The sequence below is a fragment of the Gopherus evgoodei genome, unplaced genomic scaffold (genome assembly GCF_007399415.2).
Source record: "Gopherus evgoodei ecotype Sinaloan lineage unplaced genomic scaffold, rGopEvg1_v1.p scaffold_315_arrow_ctg1, whole genome shotgun sequence".
In the NCBI taxonomy this organism is placed as follows: Eukaryota; Metazoa; Chordata; order Testudines; family Testudinidae; genus Gopherus; species Gopherus evgoodei.
In genome coordinates, this window is record NW_022059978.1 from 10531 (window position 1) to 26333 (window position 15803).

Here is a 15803-nt window from a genome sequence, read left to right on the forward strand (position 1 = left end):
TGGATCCAGTGGAGATGCGTGAGACGGTCAGAGCCCTCTAACCTGGGCTTTTCTTCCCAGATCCAACTGATGCCAATGCCTGCGGAGTGCTTTGGGACAGACTGACGAAGTCGTGGGACCACCTCATCAACCTCCTCCTAGCTATGGCCAAGGTGGTCATTTGTAACACCAGGGAGGGAAGGTTGGCAGAGCAGGGGGGCCTGCGACTGTGGGGCCGTTTTTGGTTCATTCATCCGTTCACGTGTCCGGGCAGAGTTCCTCTGGGCAGTGTCTGCTGGCTCTTTCGATGTCTTCGAGGAGCAGTGGGCCCTGTCTGATTCTCTGCTCGTTGTCCCCCTCCGGTTCCTTAGTTTTGGCCCTTTGACCCCCACGCCTGTTCCTGTTGTTGCCTTTGTTGTCCCCTGAACTCAGTTGGGTTCCAGGTTTCGTGGCCCCTCCCTAGGCTAGAGGAGGGGCTTTAAGCAGTGAGCTAGTGTTCACCCACGTCCTGGTACTCAAAAGAACTATCCTCTTATATCCCTCTGGTCTGAGTCCGTCACAGTACATTGTCTGTTACCATGGACACAAATTTCCCAAATTAGTTCGCATCTTTACACACCCTAACCTTTCCCTTCCCAAACACTTTGCACTTTGTGTTCAAGGTTACTCGACATTTATACCCAGTTTTTTGCAACAATTATACTAGTTGCTTATTTCTCTCACAAACCTCAGCAGAACATGACCTTGTCCTTGGCCATCTTTACAAAAGCCATACACAGCAATGTAATGTGTATTTCAGTGCCAAGGGCTGGGAAACTGATTTGTCAACATGTGTAAATCATTTTGAAATCCATGATACTGGGGTAAATAGTTTTGGTTTCCATCTCTAATTGGTCAGTTTGTCTCAGAGGTGGGCAAACTACAGCCCGCAGGCCACATCTGGCCTATGGGACCCTCCTGCCTGGCCCTTGAGCTCCTGGCCCAGGAGGCTGCCCTCGGCCCCTCCTCTGCTGTCCCCCTCCCCCGCAGCCTCAGCTCGCCACGCTGCCAGCGTAGCGGCGTGGATGGGCTCGGGCCGGGCAGTGCAGCTCAGGGGCAGATTTAAAGTGCACTGTGAGGGCAGGGGAGCAGGGAGGGAGATGCAGATGGTGGGAGCGTCGTGGACGTGGGTGGAGGACTCAGGAGGAGCACCGGGTGGTCGTGCAGCTGGCCGGAGAGAAACTGCGCTTTGAAGGGGAAACCACTGCTTCTCTCTGGCTGTGGGGCTGCCCCTGCTCCTCCTGAGTCCGCAGGGCAGCATTCCGAAAGGGGCTTTAGAGGAGGGGTTGGATAGAGGGTGAGTTTCCAAGGGAGAGGGTTCCCGGGAGGGGGTAGTCAGGGGATGAGGAACAGGGGGGTTGGATAGGTATGGGAGTCCTGAGGGGGCCTGTCAGGGAGTGTGGATGGGGGATCAGGGCAGTTAGGGGACAGGGAGCAGGGAGGGTTGGATGGGTTGGGGGTTCTGAGTGGAGTGGGAAGTGGGAGGGGGCAGATAGAGGGTGGGGGCCAGGCTGTTTGGGGAGGCACAGTCTTCCCTACCTGGCCCTCCATACAGTTTCGGAACCCCGATCTGGCCCTCAGACCAAAAAGTTTCCCCACCCCTGGTTTATCTAGTTCATTTTTTTTGACCTATGGCCAGGGCAAGACTCTTCTCCCTTTCAAATCCATGGACTGATGGGAGATGAGCACAAATATAGCATGTGATTAAGGACTGATATCTGGGACACCTGTACCTTAGTGAAGCCTTTAAGGTACTTGTGTCACTGTGGTTGGGAGCAGGTGCCCGGTCAGGGATCTGGATTCAGGGTTCACCATTGCTGATGCTGTGAATTCGGCACAGGAATTCTCTAACATGGTGGTTTTCTCTCATCAGAGGGATTCCGTCTCATGGACTCTCATCCTCTTCCACTGCTGGGGTTTCAGAATTTCATGCTGCAAAGCTCCAGGAAAGGCTGCCTGGATTAGAGCTTGAAAACAACTAACTTCAGTTTCTTCTTTTTCCCAGTGCGCCCAACAGCTAGAGTGAGTGACAGGTCATCTCATGACGGCCTCAGCACCCTCTCCTGTAAGGTCAGTGGGTTCTACCCCCGGCATATCACCGTGATCTGGCTGAAAAATGGACAGAGCAGACAGCAAGAGACCTACTCTGAAGGCATCCTACCCAGTGGGGATGGGACCTACCAGACCTGTGTGACAGTGGAGATTGATCCCAAGATCAAAGCCCATTATTCATGTTGCGTGGAGCATGAGAGCCTGTTAGAGCCACTCTCCATCTCCTGGGGTAAGAAGTCTGTGGTGTTTATCTGTTTTACTAGTAGGAGAGGGGGATCCATTAAACTCAACCCCTGAAAAATTCTTATTCGGATTTATAGGCTGAAGCTGGAATTTCCTGAGGGTCTGTGAGGCCCTGTCCCTTTTGGCTCTGTTCCTCTGCAGTCAAGTTCTTGTGCTAGAGTTGGGACCCACAATGCCTGGGGCTCATGTCTTGCTCTCCAGTTTGCTGCCTCTGGGGCTGTTGGATACATCTCAGCAATACAGTGTCTCCGAAGGGAGAAGATTAATCATGATTCATTAAGGCTGGAAGAGAGCAGTCTGAGCTTCTGCATAGCAAGTGGCAGGAAATCACAACAGGGACTAACCTGGTAGCCTGTGGGCAAACTAGATCTGATCCTTCAGAAAGAGATGCCTGTTCCAGATGTAAAGTCTCCAAGAATTTACCACATCCCAGGGGAAACTCAAATCTGCCCCTTATTTGCAGTCAGAATTTGTCTTGAGAACAGGCTGGAAGCTGAAGCAACTTCAGTAGGTTCTCAGAAACACAGCTGTGGGGTCCCTTCATTCTTGCCCATGTGGCCAGAACTAGAGGTTTAATTTTGGGAGCAGCTTGTTTCTGTGCACAGTGATGATGGAAGAGAAGGTATGGGCTTGGAATGGAGAGAGGAGGCAGCTTAGAGCTCTGCATGGGGGACAGTCTCTTATGCCCCTAGCACAAGAAAGTCAAGGAAGAATTTATTACACATGAAGCTGCCTTCCAGCCATTTTTTTCCTTGGTTAATTGGGATTGGAAAAATGCAGCATTCGGAAGTGAGAACAGTTTCTAAAAGGGCAGCCTGCACTGGAAATCTAGTCAGCAGATGGTTTCACATCATAATCCTGCTACCACGTCCCCTGCCAATTTTTGTGTTGTAAACCACATTTCCTTATACTCATATCAATATTTTTCTTTTTGCTGTATTATTATTTGCCTCTTTCAGACAACAGGAGAAGCTGATTAGTGAAACTGAATGTGTACAGAGAACTCAGGGTTTAACAGGTTTATATAAACCAAGAACAGTATTAAAATATCTCTATCCTCTCCTGTTCAGTTCCTGTCCCCTCAAAAAATACATATTGCATCTGTAATGCCATTCATGGCAGGAAAATCCAGAGCTTTGAGGTCAGTTTTCAGTTTGTCACCAGAATCACACAATGGGACTGTGTTCCATTAGTCATGAAAATCATCGTTGTCAAGGGGGGTAAAGGACTGGGAGCCAGGACTCCTGGGTTCTGTCCTTGGCTCTTGCACTGACTCATTGTGTGACCTTCAGCAAGTCTTTTCCCCCTCCAATTTAAGGATGATACTGACATCCATCCTCTCCCACACAGAAGTTTATGAGGATGGATGTCAGTATCATCCTTAAATTGGATGGATTAATGTTCTAAAAGTCTTCTATTTTAAGTGCTACATATTTATTATAGACTCATAGACTTTAAGGTCAGAAGGGACCATTATGATCATCTAGTCTGACCTCCTGCACAATGCTAAATTGTAGTAGTAGAGGCCGTATCCAGGACTTTATATGGTGGGGTGTAGTGCATGGTGGCTGCTTGGAGCTCCCTGGAAGGGGTGGAGGGTTGCAGGACCCAGCCCTAACCTGGGGAGCTGACTGACTGATCCCTGCAGTGGGATGAAAGGTGGGGTTTAGTGGGGATATTTCCCCATTCATCATTCTCTCTATTCCATTTCAGAACCAAATAACAGTCTGATTCCCATTGTGGCTGGAGTTATCACTGCAGTTGTCCTGGTTGGTGTTATAATCAGCGTAGTCGTCTGGAAAAAGAAATGCTCCGGTAAAGAGCCTGGGATGGGGGGATTCCCTGGACTTGCTGGCCCTTTTACATACCCCTAAAGACAACAGCAGTACAGGAGCTAGTGTCAGTGCGGTGTAACTGCCCCACTGCAGGACTGAGCTAATGACCCCCAATGGGAGCTGCTGGAGGGCCAAGGCCAGACCCAGAAACTGGTTGTAGGTTATAGTTTATATGGGGCTAGGTTTTCCAAAGAGCTCAGCAGCCAGTGGGCTGAGATCTTTGGAAACTCTACCTTTTTGTGTCTTTCTCTCCTGACATTCGTGAGCACCTGGGGCCTTGAGTCCATTACTGAGCGCCAGGGATCTGTGCTGGGCCAGGGGCCCTGTTTCTGAGCTGTGGACACAGATCAGAGTTGGTTCCTGCCTTACCACACCTATCTTACCACACCTCCCCCGAGGACTCTGGGCAAATCAAGTGTGAACCACTCCTGTGATACAGATGCATCCCAATCCAGCTGAATTGAGACAGACTTTGGGCCAATGTCAGTTTGGAAAAGGCCCACTTAACCCAGCAGAATTCTCAAAATATCTGTTGCTGTGAACCGCATGTAGTGTGGATGTGTGAACCCCAAAGATATCAAGCATGTTCTAAGGAGATTTCCAGAGCCAGGCCTGAGGGTTAAACAGCTGTGCTCATAAGGAAAATGGGACTCACCACCTATAAAAATAACTGCTTGCAAAAACAAAACAAAAATTACATTAAACAACCAACCCTGCCAACCTTCCCCATCAACCCAGAAAAGCTCCCATAACACATCCATCACCATTTTAGATTTTGACATCTCCTGCCTGATGTGACATCTTTGCTTTGCAAACAAGAGACCTGGGGAACTCTGTGGCTGTTACCCTATAACAGGGTAAAAGATTACAAATCTTGTCTCGAGTAATTTTCCTCTTAGGAGTCATGCCCCACATTTTGAGGAACAATGAACACTACTCGCTAAGCAGGGGCTAGTGATGCCAAAGTCCAGGGAAACAGAGAACAAGGGCAGCAGCCCTGGCACTGGAACCATGGGCCCGAACCCCCTTCTGCCTGCAGCCCCACCCTCTTTCACCCCTTCCACGCCTTCCACCCATTGCCACATCCACTGGTCACCTGTGTTCCACCCCTTCCCCACTGGCCCCACCCTGCTCAGTCATTTATTCCCCCCCGCTGCAGCCCTGAGACCAGAGAAGCTCTATGTCCCTGCTGCAGCCCCTGGGCCATAGCGAGAACTGGAAGCTCCTCCAGCCCTGGGGCCGACATGGGGAAGACTTTTCCAGGAGCCCCAAATCAGCCAGAACACTCGGGCACCATGCGGCAGTGCAAAGGTGCACGCTGCAGATGTAGTGTCAGACACTGCTTCCTGGGGGGTGTTATACAGACAAAACTACACAGGACCGTTTTAGGGGGCAAGACAAAGATGACACATATATTATGGTAACACAATTTGATCTATAACTACCAGCAAATACCTTAATACTTATACACATACACACACACAAACACACACCCCAAATGTTCTGCAGCTGCTGGATAGTTACCAGTCCTGATTGTAGCTTGAGTTTGCAGCTTGGGATCGTAGCTCGTGGCAGCTAACTAGTCAGGAAAGCTGGGCACGAGGAGGAGCTGAGTCTCTGTCGGGCGCGCACCGATGCCCCTTGATGTTGATAGCAGAACGTTATCCAAAGTCTCTCATCTCACCCATCTTTTTTATAGGCTTTTAGTTTGGATTCAAAGTCTATAGGTCTTGCTGCGTCACGCTGCCTCTGGGTTTGGTGACTGATCACCCGTCAATTGCAGGCGTGACTTTCAGCCTCAGACTTGGCTTTGATCTTCCTTCTGTTGTTCTTTTGCCCTTTTCTTTTGAGGGTAGATGTTTCTTACTTTGTTTAGGGCTGTTGTCTGCATCTTCAGCTGTTGGTATTTGAACTTTATTTCATCAAGACAGGCTGACGCTGGAGGCTGATTCTATCACCCATACATACCTCATTCACACATCTAAACTAAACTAATAAGATTATAGCAGGGCTTGCAAAAATGAAGGCTGCAGCAACAAGCCTTCCACAAAATGGAATAAGCATTTTAAAATGGGGTTTGAATTACAATAGTGAACAGAAGTTACATTGTAGGCAAAATGGAGTAATGAAATGGTGAACAGAAGTTACAATGATAAAGTGAACAATTAAAACAACTTCATTCACATCAATTCTACCGAGGGCTCTCAGATTTCTCCCTGCTTGTACCCAGTGGAGGAACATTGTGGGGGGAGGGGCAAGTGGTGACACAAAGATACAGCTCACCAGGCCCCAACATTCCTCCATGGCCCCATCGAGGGTTGGGGGGAGCAAGGAGCAATACTATGTGCTCCATCCGTCCTGGTCACTTTCCCCATCTGGCCTGTGCTGTGAGGGGAGCATCAGAAGCTGCTGCTCTCTGCCCTCCCTTTATGCAACCCGGCTGAGGAAAGTGACCTGGATGCAGGGAGCTCTGATGATGTCACTTCTTGCTGCCCCGCAGCCCCTAGGAGTGCCCAGAGGAGCAGCGTTCCAGGGAGGAGCAGGGGGCAGCAATGCCAGCTGCTCCATGCACACAGGTCAGTGTCTCCACATGCACGCAGGAGGGGGTGCAGAGATTTCTGTGATGCCTATTCTATCAATATCTTCACTTAATACCAGGCACTCAAATTAACCCATCTTAGTACTTAGACATCTAGCATTAGTATTTAAGCACTTATAGCGTGTCTCATTTTAGCTGTCTGCTATTACATAATATAATTGAGGGAGACTCTTTTTCATTTCACTGTTTCTCATCAGATCCTACCTATACATTATCACCTTCCATCCTCTCCTCCTTACTAGGATATAGAGAATCCCTGTGAATAGTTCCTCTCCTAATGGATGTCTCTGTCTGAACCCTGTGCTCCTCAGTATCTGTCGGCTTTCTCCCTGCTCCAAGGCTGTGTCTACACTGCGCACCTTACCACAGTGCAGCTGTGCCACTCTAACCATGCCATTGTAAGGTGCACTGTGTGGCCGCTCCTTACCACTGGGAGAGAGCCCCCCCAGCAACAAAATCAACCCACCTCCAATGAGGGGCAGTAGCTTCATCACCGGGAGCATGGCTCCACCTACGAAGCGCTGTTCACACTGCTGCTTTTCATGGCTCAAATTTTGGCATTCTGAGAGTGTTTTTTCTCACTCATGAGACACAAAAATTTTAGCAACAAAAGCCCAAGTTAAAAAAAAAACTCCTCTACAACCTATTTAATTTTACCTTTATACAACCTTTATACTGCCTCCGGTTTTGGTGTCCTCGTTTGAAAAAGATGTTGTGAAATTGGAGCTGGGGCAGCAAAGAGCCACCAAATGTTCTGAGGGCTAGAGAAAAATACCTTCCACTGAGCTATTGAAAGAGCTCAACTTGTTTAGCTTATCAAAAGAAGATTGAAAGTTGACTTCACTGAAGTGTTGAAGTGCCTTAATGGAGAGAAACTATTGGATATTAAAGGGCCCTTTAATGTAGCAGAGAAAGGCATAACAAGACCCAATGGCTGGAAGGTGAAAAGAGACAAAGTCATATTACAACTAAGGCACAAATAGTCAACAGCGAGGATGATTCACCACAGGAACAAGCTACCAAGGGGTGGATTCTCCATCTCCTGATGTCATTTAATGAAGACTAGATGCCTTTCTGGAATGTGTTTGCCCCAAAAGTAGCTCTTGTGTCATACAGGAGGCCTGTGATAAGCAGGGGGTCAGATTCAATGCTGTAATGTTCTCTTCTGGCCATAAAGTTGACTAATTTCTGAAAAACTGAGTGTAGCATTCGGAGCAGCGTCTGATGTTTTACTGTCTAGCTGGCTTGCTTCCTAGAAAGAACGCTCCTTGAGTGGGGTGATCCACAGGGAGTAGCTGAAACCTGCAAAGGGCCTGGATAGGGGCAGGACATTGGCACAGCAAGGGAGGGGTGTGGCAGTGACATCACAAAGACCTTTTGCAGGACCTCAGACTATTGGTCAAAGGTGGTGGGGAGGTGGTGACCTCACAGAGAGATGCTGACATCAGCCAGACAGGACAGGGGCGAGTGGCCAGAGAAACCTCAGAAACCCCTGTGGCTTTGATTCAGCAAGTCTCCTTCTCCAGGTCTCTCTCTGAGGACTGAGAGAGTATTTGAGTTCACGTACGTGAGCTCCAGGAGGAACCTCTTTTGAGTTTTCTCTTTCCCTTTTAGTGATTTTACTAGAAAACAGACGTCCCTGTTTAGAAGGTAAAAGCCTCCTTGAGGTTTGAAACCTGTTCAGTCTGATCTATCTTGTGACAGTTGAATTCTAGGCATGGAAAAAACGAGCTTAAGGAGGCAGAATTTTATTCCGCATCTGAGATTTTTTCCCTTAGAATCACTGGGGACGTTAGGGTTTGTCCTTTTTGTTTCACCTTTTCCTCCATCCCTCCCTCCTTACTCTTTGTCCCTTGCTTCTTTTGACCTTTCTCCTGTTCCCTTTCCAACACCAGGAGGGGTGTGTGTGTGTGTGTCCCAGAGGAGTGCTCTGCAGCTCCCACTGTGGGAGGTCTACCCAAAAATGTGGGGCTGAAATAGTGCTTGGGCAGTCAGAGCCTTTTGTGGTCCCTGGCACCAAACATATTTGTAGGCCCCTATGTAGTCACTATGGGGTCTGAGTGTGGGCCTGGTGGGGCAGTGCCATTGGTGCCATAGTATACGTGGTACTGAATCTCAGAGACATTTTTCATTTTGATCACACACCTCTACATGACTATATGAATTGCCAGAGAAAGCTCCCTCAGCCCCTGGGTTTTCTTATTCAGCTGTACACCCATGTGGGTTTACCAGTGTCCACAGTGAGTAGAACTTTCATAGTGATCAAGGAAACTGCCCACAGATTTACCTCCTTCCTCATTCAGACCTTCTCTAGCCATGTCTCCAGTACCCCTCTATGTCACCAGTCACAGCATGTGGTCCTAATCTGTGCTCAAAGTTCTAAAGCCAGCAGATACCTGATCAATTCTGATAGATCCCTCCCTCAGCACCCATCCTGCCATGTGAGCAAGCCACCTGTAAACACCATTTCCCCAAAGTGAGGACTTAGCCCTTGGGAATCTGAAGACACTAGTCTCTCTCCCTCTGCTCCCATCTACATGCTAGTCTGCTACCTGGTCACCACCACCTCTCCTCATACTTGTTTCCTTTCTACTTTGGACATGCTCCCACCCAGCTGGAAGCTCCCTCTGCAAGACGGACCTGCTCCCTCTTTCCCTGCTCCCCTTGACATTCCTTTCCTACTGGTGACCTCTGTCCCTCGATGTTAACTCCAGTGTCTTTAGCTGCTCTAGCTTAATGGCCCCAGTAGTCACAGAGCCACTTGTAGCTTCTCTGGCTATAACCATGGGGCCAATTGCCAGAGGCCAGCCTTAGACAGCTGCAGCTACTAGCCGCGCAGGAGGGGTGGCAATGCCAAGGCTGAGCATGCTTGAACCTTGCAACAGCAGCACTAGGGACTCTAAATCCTCTTCACTGACCCTAGGCAGCTGCAGACTCTGGAGTTAGGCACTTCCCTCCTCTAGGCCATGGCTTTAAATACCTGAGATTCCCATCACCGGCAGCAGAGGCCACCAATTCCCATGCACCCCTCAGCTAGCACCTAGTCATGCAGAAAGTGCAGCCTGAACGATTTTGGAGACTGGGGTGCCAGGAGGTTCCTGTCCCTAAGCAGCAGCTCTACAACAAGCTCACATGCCCCCCATCTGCTGTGAGACCAGAACCCTGTGAAAACAGTGGAGTTACCCTGTGTATAATCAGTTCTATCCAAAGCCTGTTGAAGTGAGTGGGAGTCTTTTCATTGTCTTTAATGGGCTGTGTATAGAAGCAAAGGCCCCATTTTAGACTCAAGCAGCAAAGTGCATTCTATGTGGCACTGGTTTACTACTGTAACAGGAAGGTCTCATATTACCTAGTGAATAAGCAACACCTCCAATAGCACCTAAGGCTTTCAGAGATGCTTCCCACCCAATTACTAAATGTGAACCTGCTTTGCTTACAAGGGCTGAACATATCAGGTAGGATGGTCACAAAAGCAAGGCACTTCTGCATTCAGCAGGGATTTTGGATGTGCACAGAACACAGACAGGACTGGTTCCCACATGGTTACAGAACTACAGTAAAGTGAAACAATTTTCAGCTTGTGTGATTGGAAGATATCTGGATCCATCTTATAAGACTGTCCTACATAAATGAGGAAAAGTTGAGGTGCCTTTATTATTCTTTTGTTCCACTCTGTTTTTATGGGGAATTTGCCAATGGTTTGAGCATTGGCCTGCTAAACCCACGGTTGTGAGTTCAATCTTTGAGGGGGCTATTGGAGGATTGGTCCTGCTTTGACCAGGGGGTTGGATTAGATAGTCTCCTGAGGTCCCTTCCAACCCTAATAATCTATGACCACTGTCTTCCTTTTAAACAAACAAGATTAAAAAAGAATGGTAATGACTGTTGAAAATAGCAATTCCAGTCCCAGTTAGCATTGGGAAGACCCCAGCATTTGTTGCTCAATTTTAGCCTACTATTTCTACAGCAAATTACAGTGGGTCAGCATATTTGATTTGGGAAGAATGAAGTAACAGCTGCCCAAATTGAGCTTGAGCACTCCTGAATTTTGAGGGTGTTCAGATCTAGAAGGCAGGTGCTAGATTCCCTTTCTGAATATTAGATAAATGTGGAAAGGAAAAGTCAATTTCTATTTTCATGGGTCAGAAGTGGAAATACTCCTGTACAGTATTTGAAGCTGCCCAGGTCCTTTAGTAGAGCCTCCCCTCCCTTACTTATCATTTTAACTTCTGGTGGGATCCACATACCTCCCTTGCCAGTACACATTGTCCCCAAATGTGAAATAGTTATGGGTGAGGACAAAGTCACAAAGTTCAGACACCAGGTTTGCCGGGACTAACTGGTGAGGGTATACTCTCAAGCCTACGCAGGAAAAGGGGTGTAGGGACTTGGGGGTGGAAATCAGTCTCAAGGCTGCCCAGGAAAGGACAGGTTAGGGACTTGGGAGATCTTTGGGGAAAGGCAGAGTTCCAAGTGGCTCTCCCCTAAGATTTGGAATACACATAGTAGTGGCAGTTTACTATTAACCTAGGCTGGTAAATAAACTTAGGGAGTCTTTCATTCAGGTCCCCACATCTGTACCCTAAAGTTCAGAGTGCGGAGGGAACCTTGATGAGGGAAAATAGATTCCCCACTTGTTGCTTGTGCACTGTCCTCCTCGAAAAGGTCATTCTCCCTGCTTCGTGCAACTCCCAACTTGCACGTGTCCATGGACAGTGGTGGGGTAGTAGTGGCATCACCCCCCATAATTACATGCAGTTCACAGTAGAAGCAGCATGTATGGGGCTGTGACCCAGAGAGCCCATTCGTCTCCCTGGCTTTTTGACACGCTTGCTTGAGCTCCTTGATTTTTACATGACACTGCTGTGTCCCTGGAGTAGCCTCTTTCTGTCATGGCCCTGGAGACTTTAGCGTACATACACCTCTACCCTGATATAACGCAACACAATAGAACACGAATTCGGATATAGTGTGGTAAAGCAGTGCTCCAGGATGGGTGGGGCTGCACACTCCAGTGGATCAAAGCAAGTTCAATATAACGCAGTTTCACCTATAACGCAGTAAAATTTTTTGGCTCCTGAGGACAACGTTATATCAGAGTAGAGGTGTATTTGTGTTTCTTTTTTTGGAACGTAGTTCTCCCATAACAGATTCATCTCCCCAATATGCGATGAGATTCAGTACCTCTCGTTCAGACCATGCTGGAACTCATCTGTGAATCCAGGACTGCGTGGTCTCTCATGATGATGGACTCTGCATGGTCGCCTGTGATGGTGGACTGTCCTGATGGTCACCTGTGTTGATGAACTCACCACAGTGGCCAAACAGGAAATGAAATTCAAAAGTTCCTGGGGCTTTTACTGCCTACCTGGCAAGTGCATCGGAGTTGACAGTGTTGTCCAGAGTGCTCACAAGGAAGCATTCTGGGATAGCTCCCGGATGCCAATAATGTCAAATAGCATCCACAGTACCTCTAATCAGGAACTGCAATCTCAATTTTAGCACTACTCCATTGCCAAGGTGGAGTATAGAAACCAGATTAAAGAGCCCTTTAAATCGAAAAACACGATTTGGGATGTGGATGAGATCAGTTTTATTTTGAATTAACTCAGCTAATTCCAAAATAATCGCGTACTGTAGACCAGCCCTAAGGCTATGTCTACACTTCAAAAACTGCAAGTATTCTTCTGACAACTCAACCCAACCCTGTCTACACTGGGACTAATATTAACGACTTCTCTGTGGAGTAGATTTTTCACACCCCTGAGAGATGTGGCTATGTCAACATAGCTTTTCATTGCAGATCAGCATCCAGATGGCTTTTAGATATGAAAGGCAGTGGAGTCCAGCCTTTTCCTTGATATTGATGATTGAAGATTGCAGCTTTCGTACCCGTTGGACACATCCTATGACAGATGTCAGGTCTTTCCTTTGCAAATGAGAGAAGTGGGGAAGTCAGTGACCCTTACAGGCTAAGTGGGTAAAAAGTTAAACAACTTGTCTCCTCGAGTAGTTTTCCGTTTAATAGAAATTAATTTTGAAGCTAAGCAAAATAAGTTCTATTTGAATATTTGAAATACAAAAAAATTAAATCTATACTGGGCCAATATTCTCTTATACACTCTTTCTCACACACATTCTCCCATCCCAGCCTTTGAAGGGAAGTTTTCTACCAGAACTCCTTACACTACACAGGGTAAATTAAATCAAATTAACTTTTTAAGATTAGCCATGATTTCCTGTATGACTAACAAAACAAAAAACAAGACAACTTTCCGTTTTCCAAAATAATTCAGATTATCAAACAATTAGTCTCTTACTCTTTAACCAATAACTTCACCTATAATTTCATTTTCATTGGTACCAATAACATATTCAAAGATCACAAATTCTTCTCGTACAGTAGTTTTATTGTGATCCCCATTGCCAACAACTGAACCTTAGCTCAAGTTGTGGTTTGTCTCAACTTGGGTCCCAACCACTTCTGTGAGTTCATATCTCTCTGGCTCTTTTGCCATGTGTGTTGGTGGAATGTTTGCATCATGAGGAAAAATACCTCTCTTGTCACACTTTTAAATCTTTCAAAGTAGGAGGAGGTAGAGGAGAAGTGATGTAAATACATAAAACAAGAGAAAACTAAGGTCTAGTTTACACTAAAGACATTTATCAGTATAACTATATTGCTCAGAGGTGTGAAAAATACACACCGGTGAGAAATGTAGTTACACAAACCTCCTCCCCTGTGAGATAACATTACATCAGCAGGAGAGCTTTGTCTGGCAACATAGCCACCGCCGCTTGTGCGAGCTGGACTAATAAAGTTCTTGGGGAGAGATTTCTCCCATTGGTGGAGAGCACCTGTAATAGCAGTGCTACAGCTGCACCAACATCAGCTTAATTGTGTAGCCAGTGCATCAGACACGAAACTTTAGAATCAGGACTCAACATGTGAGTATCCAGAAGTCTGAAATTGGAGCCTGACACATTTGTTGTCTCATTGGTTACTATCATTTCTACAGCCTGGAAGTCCTTGTTACCCACTCAGGCAGCCAGTTTGGGATCCACGGGGAAGGAATGTCCTATGAAGTGCCCTCTCTTTGGATCCAAACGGTGAAGGATGATTGTTCTCAATCTAACTCTGGCATCCACTGGAACGGTAATGAGACACACTGAACTAGGAAGTGGGGTTTCACAAAACTTCTTTGGGCCCTAAGGTTTTCCCACACTCACTGCTTTCATAGGTTCTCTCCCTTATGTGGATTTTCTGATGCCTGATAAGGTGTGAGCTGCAACTGAAGGTTTTCCCACACTCACAGCACGCATAGGGCCTCTCCCCTGTGTGGACTGTCTGATGCCTAATAAGGTGCGAGCTGCGATTGAAGGTTTTCCCACACTCACTGCATTCATAGGGGCTCTCCTTCGTGTGGACTGTCTGATGTCTAATAAGATGTGAGCTGCGATTGAAGGTTTTCCTGCACTCACTGCATTCATAGGGCTTCTCCCCTGTGTGGACTGTCTGATGCCTAATAAGATGTGAGCTGCAACTGAAGGTTTTCCCACACTCGCTGCATTCAAAGGGCCTCTCCCTTGTGTGGATTCTCTGATGTTCAGAAACGGCCGAGCTCTTAGTGAAGCATTTTCCACACTCAAGGCATTCAAATGGCCTCTCCTCTGTGTGGATTCTCTGATGTTTAGAAAGGTTTGAACTGCTAGTGAAGCATTTCCCACACTCACTGCATTCATAGGGCCTCTCGCCTGTGTGGATTCTCTGATGAACAGAAAGGGCTGATCTTCGAGTGAAGTTTTTCCCGCACTCACTGCATGTGTTTTCCCTCTTTCCCATGAGGATTTCCTGCTGTGTTGTGGTTTCCTTGACGCTCTTCTGAGTTCCCCAACAGGAAATAAATTTACCCATTTTCTCTTCTGGCTGGTTTCCCTGCTCTCTTTCTGGTGTGTGCTGAGTCTCACACGATTTTCCCTGCTCATGACTCTTCAACACATTTTTTTTATCTTTGCGATAATTCTCTGTGTTTATCCACCTGCTCAACATTTTCCTGCTGAGAATTCTGCTCCTCTTTCTCACGTACCATTGCATCACCTGCTGTGACAGAGACAGAAACCTCAAACAGGGATGGAAAGGGGAAGACCAAACCAAAAAGAGCGCTGGAGGGAGATCAAATAAAAATCAAGAACTGAACTCCCTTCAATTCTTCCCCTAAATAGGAGAGGAGGGGATCAATTCAGCCTCCGCATCCCATCCAAATTTGCAGGGGGAAGGGAGGAAGCTAATGCCTGGTGTCTTCTAGGATCTATAGGAAGCCATGAACTATATTTACCCTGAGGATATGACTCCTGCTAGGGAAAATAATAAACTGAGAGACCTCTCAAGGGCTTGTAGGGCATCCCAGATGTTTCCTTCAGGCACTTACAGATTCTGAGATGGTTTAATGTTTCCTCACCTGTGCAGGGAACTCTCAGGATCTCTCTATCCTCTGAACCCTGGAGGTCTGGGACCCATGACTCTTCCCCTTGTTCCAGCTGGGAGATCACATTAGGTTGGGAAACTCGAAACCCTGCTCAGATAAAAGAAAACAAAGGAGTTTGGTGGATTTCTTAAGATTAGGTCATAAAAAACATTTATTAATTTATCTTCAGTGCTTAGTGTGACCTGGTGTGCCTGGGGCAGTCCTCACTGAAAATGCCTAGGGCAGGGCAGGTTGAAAAAGAGAGAGCAGATGCTCCCAAAACTGGTGGCTAACACTGAAGTTAAACTCACTGACCAGTCACAAACTGTGCTTCTGAATCCCCACACAGGTTATTGAGAAGCTGAAAAAATAAATCACACAGCCCCCTTTACTGCATTCCACTTCTCTGACTCCCAGTCAGCACCCACATCCAGTACAGTGAGAGGTTATTTAAAAACTCTGTGCACATAAACAAAATGTTCTTTTGATCCCAAAGGGCCAGCCACGTTACCAAGTCAGTATGGGTTTGGATCTTACCGAAAATACCATGATGCCAGGCAATACATTAGTATCTAAACTAAAAGTTTAGAT

General features: G+C 47.1%; 1 protein-coding gene across 2 annotated transcripts; it reads right to left on the reverse strand.

The window, feature by feature from the left end:
* Positions 1-12819: 12819 nt before the first annotated feature.
* LOC115640367 (zinc finger protein 3-like) lies at positions 12820-15312 on the reverse strand. 2 transcript variants are annotated; one of them, XM_030543100.1, is made up of 2 exons: positions 15207-15312; positions 12820-14845 (listed from the first exon to the last, which is right to left on the reverse strand). In XM_030543100.1, the coding sequence occupies exon 2, from the start codon at positions 14840-14842 to the stop codon at positions 13937-13939; it is 906 nt and encodes a 301-aa protein (XP_030398960.1). In that variant the 5' UTR covers positions 14843-14845; positions 15207-15312; the 3' UTR covers positions 12820-13936. The 2 variants fall into 2 exon arrangements, 1 of the variants encoding a protein (XP_030398960.1); XR_003997876.1 differs by having other exon boundaries at positions 14813-14848.
* Between the last annotated feature and the right edge of the window lie 491 nt (positions 15313-15803).

Excerpts from the sequence above, each read along its gene's own strand:
- LOC115640367 (XM_030543100.1), bottom strand. The coding sequence starts at position 14,842 with ATGCAATGGTACGTGAGAAAGAGGAGCAGAATTCTCAGCAGGAAAATG.